General features: G+C 39.8%; 1 protein-coding gene across 1 annotated transcript in view; it reads left to right on the forward strand.

The window, feature by feature from the left end:
• CLASP1 (cytoplasmic linker associated protein 1) overlaps window positions 1-14,402 on the forward strand; it is a 169,679-nt gene that overhangs the window by 107,392 nt on the left and 47,885 nt on the right. The window contains exons 23-24 of the mRNA XM_009887324.1: window positions 6,944-7,047; window positions 10,500-10,744. Coding sequence (XP_009885626.1) covers window positions 6,944-7,047; window positions 10,500-10,744 — 349 coding nt within the window. The remainder of the gene's footprint in view (window positions 1-6,943; window positions 7,048-10,499; window positions 10,745-14,402) is intronic.

Consider the following 14,402-nt stretch of genomic DNA (forward strand, 5'->3'; position numbering starts at 1 on the left):
ATCCAATAGCGAGAAAAGGTTATAAAAAAAACCACAACCAACCAACCAAAACAGACAGATGGGCAAAATTTTCCTGTTTGGTTGTTATAGTTGATTAATATTCTGTACTTTAAATAATCTTATAAACTCTCATAACTGTTGTCGGTTTGCTTATTCATCTCAATTTCAAACACTGTCAGTGGAGAGGCTCGTTGTCTTCATCCATATGAAATCATTGGCAAAATTCCTACTGATTTCAATGCTGTAGAGTGGAATCGTCAAGTTAATATTAGAGATTTTTAGGTTCAAAACTTCATTATTTTGAACTGTAGTGATCTATAAAAGAATCTATTTGCTCTATCTGTAATATCTCAAATTTTGGTGAAAAATGAGAGTTCAACTTAACATTCAGAACTTGGTTCATAGCTCTTTAAGATAAATAGATGGACTTTGTATTGATTAAATAATCTGATTTGATACCAGAGCCATAAAAAAAAGTAGATATGCAACTGCAGCTCATTTTTAGTTACCTGTCTAGCTTAAATTATGGATGATTTTCTCAAACCAAGATGTTTAAGCAGACTGGATTTCAGGGTTAATTTGTCAATGTTCTATGTCATTGCTCTGCGTTTCATTTTAGTGAAAATACATTAATTTAAATACTGTCCTGAACCCTTTTTCTGGAAAATAAATGCAGTGTACCAGAAACAGTTGGTGTGAGTTTGGTACCCCACCACTGAGTCTGACTTGTACACTGAATATAAAATTTCAGTTACAGATGTATATTACAGTGGCTGTAACAAACTTTATTGTCAGGAGGAGGTAATTTAATTTTAACTAATGATATTTGATTACCTGAAAACTAACAAATTTCTAGAAATATGGTGTTATTAAAAGTTATTAAAGTGAGGAGGAAGTGTCAATGTAATAGTAACCCAATATATTTGTTATCTTATTATCTTTTTCTTGTGTTTTCATTGAAATGCTTTAAGCTTGAACACTTTCATGAACTTGTTAATTATGTAGTATGTAATTCATCTGAAAGAAGTTTATATATGTCAACTTAAGCCAAAACACTATGATTCTATTACAGTATTTCTAGAACCCAGCTTAATCTTATATTAATGCTAAGATAATATAATCCTACTGTGCATCATCTATTTTTTTTTTCTCATAAAGATTAACCTGAGTATTAGTGAATTATACTTAAGCTAGCTATATGTAAACGACAGAATTCTTGCATTTAATGGTATTATGGTCAATGTCAACGCTGACATCCTGACCTTGCAAATTGCTCTGCTTCATTTGGGGGCTGCTGTGCAGGTATGCATGTCTGTGCACCAAACGTCCTGCTGCCTAAGTTAGGAAACCCCAGTGAAGAGTCACTCCGCACACATCCTCCTTGCAGAGATGTGATTATTTTTAATTTTTTTTTCTTTTAATTGTTGTTCCTGTTTCTTCATGGGCCTTGGGTTTGCAGTGATGTCCACAGGGGTGCAGCGGATGTTTCGGGAGAGAGCAATTGTGAGCTCACAATCTTAATGTGGGGTTCAATCCATAATCCCGCACTGATCCTGCAAATCTCTCATGAGTTACTAACAGTGTCAGTGGGGTTGTTCTCTTGAATAAATGCATGGGTTCTCCATAGTTAAAGAACACATTGCATATTTATTTTTCTTACTTTGCTGATTTCTATTTTATAATATTAGTATTTGTGTTTATGAATGCTTTGCCTTAAACAAAAAACTTACAATTTTTCTACTGCACACATATGCATAATTGACAAAGACTATTTGTATTAGGAGGTGATTCTGCTTTATTTTTTCAGTTTCTTGACAATAGTAGTAATGATGTTAAAGCAACAAGGCCTTCAGTGAGTCTATGGTGATGAATGGCTCAATTGAGCCATCAGTTTCTTGGGTCAGTGGCTTTGAGCTAGGTGAGCTTGTCATTGCTTAGACACAGGGAAAACCTCTTTAGAAAAACTAAATTTCTGTAATTTGGAAATGCCTGGACCAGCTTTCCATTTGCTTTCATAAAGAACTCGCCTCCATGCTGAATCCAAGAACTGAAAACCTCTCCACAGGCATTTTGTGATTCATGTGCTGCTGACCAACTGGGCATTGAAGTGGGAGCTGTATTTGGCTTCAGCTCTTCTGCTACTACTGTGTGTGTGCTCCGCTGCTATTAACAATTTTGTATACATGTGTAATTCTTGATAGGTGTATGATGCGTGTGTTTAGTTTTAGCTGTGCATGTACACACTTGAATTCAAGAAACATGTATGCAAGATTTGTTAAAAGCAAGAGACTTTTGTTAGTAGCAACAATACGTGTGTACATGTGGTTTACTTGGAAGAAAACCCAACCCAGAGACCTATATGCAGTGGTTGGCTGACCTCCCTGTATGACTCTTTCTACTTCTGTGGTTAATCATTCTCTTTGTTAATGTTGGGGCTTTTTGTGCGTAGGCTAGAATGTTACAGAAAAATACCTGCAAGCACAATTCCTATAACCATTCATCATGGCTTCACTTTGGGGTTTAGATCAGAAACATCTAAATCCTGCTCTGTAGCAGTGTGCTCCATGTTCTCATGATGGCCGTCTTCCAGATCTGTGGGTCTGGAACATGACTGACGTACACTGGATTTTTTTTTGCTGAAATGCACTGGTTTTTGGGACTGTTACAAATGAGTTTTGTCATGCATCGTGTTTATTATGGTCATGGGGGAAACGGGGGGGGAAAGCTACAGATGGAGGTGTCGCTGTGGGGCTTGCACTGTATCTGTTATGCATCCATATACAGCGTCATTTCCCTGTCACTATGAAATGCCTTTACCGGTAGCGGTCACACGCATCCCCTTTGGATTGTGGCATTTTCTGTCTCGGGTTAAATGTGTGTTAATCCTGTGGGTGTTGCCATTCCTTCTACTTGCAGCTTCTCGACGTCATTCCAGGTCCACTAGTGCTCTCTCCACTGCTGATTCTGTTGGGCAGTCAGGTGAACAAGCGCTAACTGCATGAATCCGCTTCTTATACGTAGTCTTGTTTTACACCATCTTAACATTTGCCGTCATGTGTATCAGCCAGCACTTGGCATGTGCTTCTCACCGCTGTGGGGCTTTCTGTTCTGTTTTTGTGCAATGTGGCTTTTTGTTTTGAATTTCATTTATTGGATGTTTTTAATTTTATGTATTTTAGGAACATTGTGAACAGTGTTCAAACAAAGGGTGATCCAGGGCTTTCTCAATTCTCCTGTAAATTGGATCAGTTGTGCAGCATTGGCTAAATCCTGACTGATGCAGAGTACTTGCAACTTCTGTTTATATTTCTGCTTTAGCAGTGTAGCAGTTCCCAGTGCCCAGGACCAGCTCCCAGTGGGTTTCATCCCGTTTATTACTAAATATTCTGGATTCCTGTCTCCGTTAATGAAAGTTCTTTATGAGATCCTCTCCAAAATACACAAAAGCAGCAATAACTAAGCACCTGATGAGTTTTCAAATTGAACTTTGGAGCATAACACATGCTGATCCATTCTTCATATAATTCTGAAGGCCTTGTCCGAAGTACACGGAAGTTGTTAAAAAAATTATTCTCTTTAGTTCGCTGGGCTTTGCATCAGCAGACTAATGCTTACATATAATGAGAAAAATCTGAAGGTGCCAGTTGCTTCTTCCCCGCCCCTGTGCTGGATTCGCAGTTGTGGAGAACCTGTAACAACCTTAGAAATCAGGGTATTTCACTGGGAGTTTTAAAAAAAGAAATGAATGAGGGCTGCTAGCTTTGGGACAATAGAGACTTAATTGTGAGGACAAAGATGATGTAGATGAGGGCTTCAGTGTTTTCTTGGAGGCTTAAATTTTATAAGGAATTAGTGATACTGAAAGTTATTTAATTAACACCCTTCAGGTAGGGAGTGAAAAATATTCTGTTTCTCAGAAGTCTAGTTAAATGGCTGTCACTTAACTAGATCTCTCAAGACATTTACCTTATCAGGTTACTTGGCAGAAATGATGCAAGCTCATTTGACTGGCATTTTTCAAAGTAACAATTTGAATTTGTATTTACCAAAAATAGTTGAAAAATTTTAAAATACCTCGATTGTAGTACAGATTTATGCTTTGTTTGCATTCAACTTCCTATGAGAGTCACTTCATGCTTGGCTCCTGTGGTTTGTTACAAAACATAACCAAATTCTGTATGGTTACCTGTGTCTTAAAGAAGGCCAAAAGCTCCCCCAAAATAGCGGAATTGGGCCAAAAATCGTGGTTGGGAATTTTCATCAAGTTTGTAACAAATATAGTGAATCTAGCCAGTGAGACAGGGGAATGTGGCCAGAGCATACTCTGCTTATTTCTTGCCCGGTAACACTGGGCTTGCCTGTACTGGTTTATTCCTGAAGCCAAGTGTGTTCCCAGCCCCACATTAGAGATATGCTGAGGTCTCTCCTGAGGTCTAATTTCTGCACTCAGGTATGGCAACAGTGTCTTGGGGAGAAACCCAGAGTGACTTGGGTTTTACGAATTTAAAGATCACTGAAAGAAGTATTTCAGAAAATTCCTGATAGCCATGGAGACAGATAAAAGCCAGCATGCCACACTGTACTTAATTTGTTAAAAAAGCTCCACTTTGTTTCTTTATGCTGGGTATTTAAACTGATCTACAACTGAATTACTTTGTCATTCTGTTCTTCATTTTAAAAAAAAAACCAAACTATCTTCCCTTTTCTAATGTAATACTAAATTAATGTGACAACAAATGGCAATGGTATTTTCTGATCCTATGTTATTCCAAAAGTTAAAGCCAAATTCTGATCTCAGTAATGTTTGAGTAATGTCATTGAGTTGGGTTTAAATATAAAACTGAGTCCAGAACTTGTCTCAACATTTACAGTCCTTGTACCGTAGCAGATATCATTTGCCCATAGGAAAATACTTGTCTTCTGTACATCTTTGTAGTGTATATCTCTGTAGCAGTGACTTTAGTTTCAATCAGACCTAATGCATTATCTTTCTCTGTGCTTCTATTAAGAGTGTACAGATCTTTCTATTTTAGGGATACAGGATGTTTCACCTAATATTTGAAATGATTCTTCAACCTATGTGCATTAAAAAAGGGGATAGTAATAACATACAACTTTTATTTCTTTGTGAAATGTCATGATTTGGTTACTTTTTGGCAGTAGTTCTAAGAAGCTTGTTTATTTTTTTTTTCCCCCTTGTAATGTGTTTTGTAGAAAACGTGCTTTTGTTGTAAATCAGAAATGTCTTGTCTGGGTACATAACTCTGAGAAACAGTAAATTTGATAGATAACACTTCTATTTGAAATCAGTACTAGTCTTCAGGGTTGTTTTTTTTTTTTTTCCCCTCAAAATACTTCAGATCTAAAAAAATCTTCCCTATTTCACCCCCAATAGTTTAATCTCTGACACACTCAGGTAAAGCTTTGGAATTAGGGCAGTAGACTGGCAAACTTCAGACTCTGAAATTATGCTTATCAGTGTGAGCTAATTGCTTAAAAGATATTTCAGTGCAGTAGGTTTTTAAAGAAGAAAACAATGAAGTTTTGTGCTGAGAGCAGTGTTTTTCCCCCAAAATGTAGTAAGCTGCTGAATATCATGTTTGACCTCAGTTTTGTGGAAATCCATGATATAGTTGCACATTTTGATAAACAGTATATTTCCTTTGTTAAATTAAATATAGATGAACTAATAAAAGACCTGTGTGACTTGATCCCTCTCTCTTGCTGTGTGATGAGTGCCTCGAGTTGAGGACTGGCTGAAGGTCTGTTAAGTGGGTTCATGCAGCTTGATTTGGGCACCGCTGAAGTTGCTGGCAAAACTCTTAGTGACACGTGTGGGTGCAGGGGACAGGTGTAACGTATGTCCCAGGAGGGATGTTCCCAGCCCTTCTTGAGCAAAGTCAAGCCCATGTAGAGTTTCCACGTGTCTTGGAATGCCAAAAAATAACTTGGAATGCCAAAACCAATCTCTTGCTGTTTATAGACTGGAGCCAGGATCCCAGTCATACTGTATCTGATCTATTCCTATCTTGGAGGACTGTGCTGCCAGAGCCTGGCCTGTGATAGTCACGGATTCTTTTGTATTTCTAGCATGGCTTTCTGAATTTGGCCTTTGCCCAAAGCAACTAATTTCAGTAACTTTCTTGGCAGACTGGGCAAATGATAAAGTAAACTAGTTAGTATTAGGAGTGTAAATGGCATTTTCAACTCAATCCTGTTGCTTTGGATGCCATTGAGAGCTTTGCCATCAAATTCAAAGGGAGAACAATGATATTGATTGATTAAAAAAAAATATCCATTTTGATATATTATAGAGCTTTTAAATGGCATTTAAACTGCTGCTCAACAACAGCAGTGAAACAAAAATTGGAGTCACTTCACAAGCAAATAATAAACCTCATCTTTATACTGTGAGGCTGAGGGGAATATTCTACTGATTAATCAAGCCTTGAGACATAATCTGGGCTAATCTGGTGCTGCTACTCTCTCATCCTTGCTTGAGAAAAAGTGGTAGGATGGATGAGGGCTCTGGTCTTAACATGTTCTGACACTGGGCACGATTCTGTCTCTCAAGTAAATGAGAAGCTTTCTCTTCATTTTGGAGAGTGCCAGATTGGAACCGGCATGTCTGTTTCTGACATTAAAGTTAAACTTTGAAACCACTTCTGTGTAAAAAGAAAAACAAAATAGATACTTTGCTTCCCAGCTTAAAAAAAAAAAAAAAATTCCCCAAGGATTGAAAATTGTCTCTGAGGCCCAACAAACAATAGTTTATTTCTTACTCTAATGGCAAACTCTCTAGAGCTGTGGATAAAAGCGTGTTTAATGGAAAAGCACTGCAAGTTCCCAGAGCCCGTGGGGAGAGCTGCTCGGGCACCTGATTAGGATTCCAAGTGAATGTGAACTCATTTAACAATCCCTTTGAATGTTGTCTTTTGTGCAGACCGGTTTGGACTCGGACAGCCAGGCAGGATGCCTGCTTCTGTGAATACCATGCGAGTCCTGAGCACAAGCACAGATCTGGAGGCTGCTGTGGCCGATGCACTGGTAAGAGGGAAAATACAAAATGCTTCCGACACCGGAAAGTGGCTTAAAGTTACCTGTACGTACGTTCTCCTCTTTCTATGTAGCTTTGTTCTGATTGTGCCAGTGTTTGATGCTGTAGAGTTAGTTACCTTTTGCTGGTTTGTCTTTGGGTATATTAGCAGCAATATTTGTTTCCTTATTCCCTGTTAGTTCTGCACAGTTGTTATCAAACAGACCACTGTGGCTTGGTGGTAGAGCTGCAGGATGGGTTGAATCAGCTGTTTGTCTTCCACTTGGCTGTCAGAGGATGAATGCAGCACTGTAGGGGTGCTCAGCACCCGTGGGGTCAGGGATTTCCATCAGTCCGGTCAGCTGCATGAAGGCTTTGTGAGAAAAAGACAGTGTTCTCTGTTAGTGTCGATGCCTGATCAGGTTTCAACAAGAACTGAGAATTTCACCAGTTCCTGCCCTGTGTTATTTGTACCTGGCTAGGTACTCGGATCAGCTCATAACTTGCCTTGCCTGTAATCGGTACCATCTCATGCAGTTAAGTTGAAGTGCATTTGTCTAGTTTGCTGCTAGTACTTTCAAACATTCAGTGTGTTTCCCAGTCAATTTATTGTCATTTTTAAAAATTTTGTTGTCCTGTATAATCTTACTGTACTGTAGTATCTCTCAGCTAGAACCCAGAAAGTATTTTCTGCTCTTCAGAAGACAAGTGTTAAGATAAGCCTTTGGATTTACACTTGAGTATTTGGGAGAGAGAGGATGTATAGAAGGAGGAGCAATTATTCTACAGCATTAGCTGGATATCAGCGTACCTTGAGTCTTCTCCAGCTCTAGAGCTGAGGGGGGGAGGATTTCCTGATGTATCTTGAGGCAGATACGTGAGAACTCTCTTTATGGAGAACGAATCATGTCCCCAGAGTTTGAGATAGATGTCCTTTTTCCATTTCCTAGTTCGCTTTCCCTAAGGATGGCTAATGTTTTCCTTTGATTATCACCCAGCTCATGTCACTTCTGTTTCTAGAAGATTATTAGAGTACTCCTAGAGAAATGTCATTTTTTACAAAATCTACCCCTCCATTTAAAAAAGTATTTGTGAATAATACACAGGTAGGACAGTATATCATAGATGGCTCTATTGCATTTAGTGGATTGAATCATTAGTGGGCGTTTTCATTACCAAATACAACAGCTTGTGAGCGAATTTCTGGTTTCAGCGCCTCAAATTTGCCACCAGGGCAGTTCAGGGCATAATTACAGGTGATGTTTTGCCTGTGTGAATGAAATCAGGCTGTATCCTTGAATGTGAGCAGTTCCTGAATACAGGTTTCCTGAGGCAGGAGAGTCACGGTGTTTCAGTTCACAACTGATCACTGAGATCTCTTTGGGTGTGACTTAATCTTCAGCTAGACTTATAGAGTTCCCTTTTAAATATTCTACTCTTTTAAACTAAATAACATTTTACTGGAATGTTAAAATCTTAAAGGGTTGAACACTTTAACGGGAAATCCTTAAGTCTAGCTGGAAACTAAGTGGTGCTGCTGACTCGGTTGATCAATCTGAATTTATATGTCTTTAGGGTATACAATGCAATGTGGTTGTCCCTTCTTTCCCACCACCCCAATTTGCTCTTTTTCTTGGTTGTCTTCTCACAACAGGCAATTTACAAACTCTGTTCCTTTTGAGAGACTAATGTGATGCCAGCTTCTACCCAGCAGCCTTGTTTTCAGAGGAGTATTCTTTTCCCTGTAGTAGGAAATGAAAAGAACTTCTCCAGAGATGGCTTCAGCCAAATACTCAGTTTAAACAAAACACAGTTGGTCGTTTTGTGACCTCTGCTCCCTGTGTACAATTCCTGTTGGATCCACTGCTTCTGTCTGAGAGTTGGAGTTGGCCTAAACCCACAGTGTCTATACTGGAAATCAGTACTCAGATCTGTCAGAAGAGCTCAAAGAGTGATAGAAACTTTGGCGTTAAGTAGGGCCTTTAAGCCAGGGGTGCCAGCCAGGGGGTCGTAAAAGAAGCTAAGCTTCAAAAAAGTGTGGTGTTAGAACTGTGAGTTGAAAGAGAACTTGGTTAAGTGAAGTTGATTAAATGTGCTGTACTGTAGATAGCGGTTTCCTGACATCAGAATGTCTTTCCGAGACTCTAAAATCAAATGCTACTGATAATGTGTGGGGAGATAAATCATTACCAAAAACTCTGGTATCTTCCAGAGCAGTGTTTCTGAAAAGTAAGCAAAGAGCTGCTGTATATAGATCTGTCATTTAAAAACTTATTAACAGGTAATCTCACTTCCAGGCTCCCTAATGGAAACTGTAGGGTATACGAGTAGCGCAGCAGTTAGGAGACAGTCAGGCATTATTATACCCACTTTTATTTTGCGTAAACTGTATTTTTTTTTTTAATTTGCTAAGACACATTTGCTATACATTTTTGTTGCAAAAACAAACCCTACATAAGCTTCTGACATAATTCTCTATGCTTTTTCCCACCCTTCAATATTTTCCTGCCTACAGCTGTTAGGAGACTCCAGGAGCAAGGTACTAGTGCTTTCTTGACTTTTTATTTCTACTTTCCAACTTTCCCCACTCTGTTGCTAATGCCCATGATACTGCACTTGAGTTAATTTCTACGCTTCAGTCCTGCAGTCCTAGTGGAAGCAAAACTCTGCTGGTTTCACAAGTCCAAGAACTGCAGGACTGGACACTGGAAGGAATTCTGTAGCAAACATTTTAGAATGTATCAGAAAAAGATCGCCTATATTGTCTTATCAATCCTGTTCTGTTATGGTTCATCTAAGAATTTGTTTTGCAGTATAGTATGCAATTTGTGTTGCTACTGTAATTATTCTAATACCTCTTCTGTAAGGATCGAGGTTGTCAAAGATAGGGAATTAGGTCCTCTAATGCCATGCTGTAGAGATGAGTGGGATTCGAGTACTCCACTCCCTTAGGAGCCTCTAGAAAAATCCCAGCCCAAACTAACAAATTGTCATCTCCTATATCCTAGTGCATTTCTAGAGTCACTTCATTATCAATATCAAAGTGACTGTGCATGCACCAGCACAGATTCCTTCAGCTCTTTCCTCCTTATCTTTTTTTTTTTTCTTGAAGTAGTGGTTGTATCATCATAGAATCTGTAACAATAGAACTGACCATTACTGACAGTAGAACATCATATGATTTCACTACCAGTAGCTAATTCCAGTGGGCTTAAGTGTCTCATACTGGGGAAGGCAGGCCCTGCTCCCCTTAGTCACTCAAATAGTCTCATTGAAATCAATGGGATCTGTCTTGCTCTACTGTGAGAGGTAAGCAGGCAGTGCTTGGTGACGTCTTTAAAACACTTATGTCACTATAACAATAGCATTAGTCTTTCTTTTGGTGATTATGGATAGAATGTTTTTCTTTTAGCATTGTTGTAACTATATATAACTTACTAAGTCAGAGTTTCCCCTTTTCCAGAAAAAGCCAGTGCGAAGAAGATATGAACCCTATGGGATGTACTCTGATGACGATGCTAACAGTGACGCATCAAGCGCTTGCTCGGAGCGCTCCTATGGTTCCAGGAACGGGGGCATTCCACACTACCTGCGGCAGACTGAAGATGTGGCAGAGGTCCTGAACCACTGTGCCAGCTCCAACTGGTCTGAAAGGAAAGAGGGGCTCATAGGTCTTCAGAACTTGCTGAAAAGCCAACGGACACTGAGGTGACCTTGATAGTTTTATACTGTCAGTTGTTCATGAGAGATGGCTATAGTCAGAAGTCATTAAAATTTACCGGCCTTATGTAGACAGATAGTATCTTTCACAGCTGTGAAGGCTGTGTCTTTACAATGTGGGACTTAAATTACTTTTGGAAAAATTTCTGCTATGTCATCAGCATAATTTGTGTTAAATTTGTAGCAGTAATGTAGACAGGACTCAGGTAAGCATGCTATCTTCTCTTAGCCTCCCTCTGTCTCGTGAAGACCTCCAATGGTTGGTGTTTGTTGCAGCACAGTGAGATTTCCCACAATGATGGTAATGTAAATGCACTCAAAAGGGTGGTACCGTTTTTACATTAGTCTGTTTGAACCTTCAGTGTTTTTTTCCCCAGCAACTTAATTGGTGAAGCAAACACTACACTTACTCTAAAATGACTCAGGGTGTGTGTGTTTCAAGGGTGAGATCAGACGATGCTCTCAGTATGTTGAGTATGCTTTGACTCTCTATAAAGGCTGTGTTAGGTATAATTATAGATACTATTTTTAACTTGTGAAAAATCTTATATCGGAAAGTTCAGTCTCCTATAAATGATGGTGTTTATAATGTAGAGGGAAGTTTCTTAAGGCAATAAAGTAGGTGTACCAACTCTGAAACTTTGCTCCTGGTAGGAGAGGCAGACCTTTTTCCCTTGTTGACAGTCGCATAAACCCTTCAAACACCTTTGGCATGTCACACATTAAAACAGATCTTAGAATTACCTAATAGTCATGTGGAAACTTCATATGGCCACAGGTCACGTTAACTAAAGTCAACTGGCTCTCAGGCCATAAACTTTTCACCCTTAGTTTATGGTGAAAGCATTTGGAAACAAGCTGTTTATCTTTTGGCTCCTTTGAAGATAACATTCACAAATAGCTGCAACGTTTTTGTTTTTCTGTTATGAATATTGTGTACTTAAATTATGACCAAGTTTATAAGTGGTTGTTGTATGGTTTATAGCTTACCTACTTGGATTTGGATAATTGTTTCCATTTTCAAAGGCCTTCATGCTGGCTGAAAATATTTGATGGTTCGTATTAACAGGCTGAATGAAAATGTACTGAGATCAGGCCTGGAAAGGTTATCCTCTTGCCATCGTAAAAATGTTCTAGCACTTCACATGATGCGGTGCAGTCCCTAAGTGGGAAGTGCTACAGGTTTTTAATATGGGTAGTTAGAGTCCCTAGATCTAAGATGCTTTTTGATGTGGTCTATTTACAAGTATTTTAAAAGATAATTCCCACATGCATGCTGTCCTTTTTTCTTTATTTTAACAAACTGTCTGGAAAGACACTGGCACTTCATATACTTGCATGAAGAGGTTGAGTGAGACTGATTTTTGCCACAAAGGTGTGTGAGGATTATAACCAAGGGTTTTGAGTGCTGTTGGGGATAGTTCAAGGGAGGAAATGCTGAGAAGGTTGGGTGATGAGCTGTTGATCCAGAGCAGTAGGTCTTAGCAGAAGTGCCAATGGAATTCAGCTATTGTTTTCAGCCCTGCTGCTTGCAGTGCTTGAACTGTACTGCTGTCATAGTCCTTCAAGCTAGCATGTTTACTTAGCTTTGATCCTGAATAGTTTATAAACCTGACCCAGAAACTACACCCTTGCAAAGTTATTTTTTTAATTTGATACCGGTTTTAGTTCTCTAGATCATATTTCCTTTTGGTTTGCTTTTGGTCTGCTTCCTCCTTGGTTCAGTGTTGATCTGGTGCCTGTTCTAATGATTAGATTTTATCATCCTGTTTGTTCCCACAGCAACTTGCAGAACATCATCAAGGTCATTAGTCCAAGGGGCAAGTCTGTCTTCTAATTAAACCTGATATATTCTGTTGTGGTATAACAAGTTTAATAAAAGGCAGTGATGTGGCTAGGCTTTCTTTAGTACTCTGAACTGGCAGATAGCTGATCCTATATTAGCTGGGATTTGCATATCCAGAACGATGTGCGTGCAAAATGGCATGGTGCTTACCTATCCTCTTTGTCTCATACGGTTTCATGTGGCCTAGTTCTTTAAGGGCTCCCCATAACATCTTATAAATAAAACAAGGCCAACAAGTCTTCCACTGCCCGTTTCAATTTAGTACTTGCATTGTTACCTCAGGTACGTGAGCCTTGAGAGAGACACGCTTATACTTGCTGTCTTCATGTAACCTTTGTCCAGAAAGAAAATTCATTAGAGTAATAAATAGGAGTTCATTTGGGTAGCTACAGTCTGCATGAGGTCAGGAGAGCATTGTAGAGTAGTCATTTTGAAACTGCAGTCTCATCTTGAATGAGGCTGACAGCTTGCTGTGGTGTCGTCACAAAGATGTTTTCCTCTGCATCAAACTCTGAAGCCCATTGTCTTTGTGCCCTTTTAAAATTTGATCAGCCTTTCATGCATAGGTTTATTTGAAAAAATGTCCTGTGTTACTTATAAACAAACCAACATAAAATAATTGCAGACTACTCATATATTCTGGCCTATTCGTTGAAGCTATTTTGAGAGAGAGGGGCATATATTGGTGGATTGTAGAATGGAAGTCTTTCTGGAAAGAGGGTACCTGTAGTCAAGATCTAAACAGCTCTTCTCTGAGCAATCGACGTACATTTCACTAGTTGCTCTGATTTCATAGTAATTGTGAAAAATACCTAATTGCATTGGTAGTACGCAGGGAACATTACCTAAGAACCATAGAATTGTCTAGGTTGGAAGGGGCCTTTAAGATCATTGAGTCCAACCATCAACCTAACACTGCAAAAATCACCACTATACCACGTCCCTCAGCACCACGTCTACCCGTCTTTTAAATACCTCCAGGGACGGTGATTCCACCATTTCCCTGGGCAGCCTGTTCCAGTGCTTGACAACCCTTTTGGTGAAGAACATTTTCCTGATATCACAGAATTCACAGAATTCACAGAATTGTTAGGGTTGGAAGGGACCTCTGGAGATCATCTAGTCCAACCCTCCTGCCAGAGCAGGGTCACCTACAGCACGTTTCACAGGACAGCGTCCAGGCGGGTTTTGAATGTCTCCAGAGTGGGAGACTCCACCACCTCTCTGGGCAGCCTGTTCCAGTGCTCCACTACCCTCAAAGTAAAGAAGTTCCTTCTCATGTTAAGATGGAACTTCCTATGTTCAAGTTTATGCCCATTACCCCTCGTCCTATCACTGGGCGCCACTGAAAAAAGACTTCAAATCAAATCAAATGTAAACTTCCCCTGGGGTAACTTGTGGCTGTTTCCTCTTGTCCTGTTGCTTGTTACTTGAGGGAAGAGATCCACCCTCACCTGGCTACAACCTCCTTTCGGGCAGTGGTAGAGAGCAATGAGGTCTCTCCTCAGCTTCCTTTTCTCCGGACTGAACAATCCCAGTTCCCTCAGCAGGTCCTCATAAGATTTGTGCTCCAAACCCCTCACCAGCTTTGTTGTTCTTCTCTGGACACTGCAGCACTTCAATGTCTGTCTTGTAGTGAGGGGCCTAAAACTGAACACAGTACTCGAGGTGGGGCCTCACCAGTGCCGAGTACAGCAGGAGGATCACTTCCCTACTCCTGCTCACCACACTATTCCTGATGCAGGCCAGGATGCTGTCGGCCACCTTGGCCACCTGGGCACATTGCTGGCTTCTATTCTG

This window comes from Charadrius vociferus, unplaced genomic scaffold, assembly GCF_000708025.1.
Source record: "Charadrius vociferus isolate BGI_N301 unplaced genomic scaffold, ASM70802v2 scaffold385, whole genome shotgun sequence".
NCBI lineage: Eukaryota > Metazoa > Chordata > Aves > Charadriiformes > Charadriidae > Charadrius > Charadrius vociferus.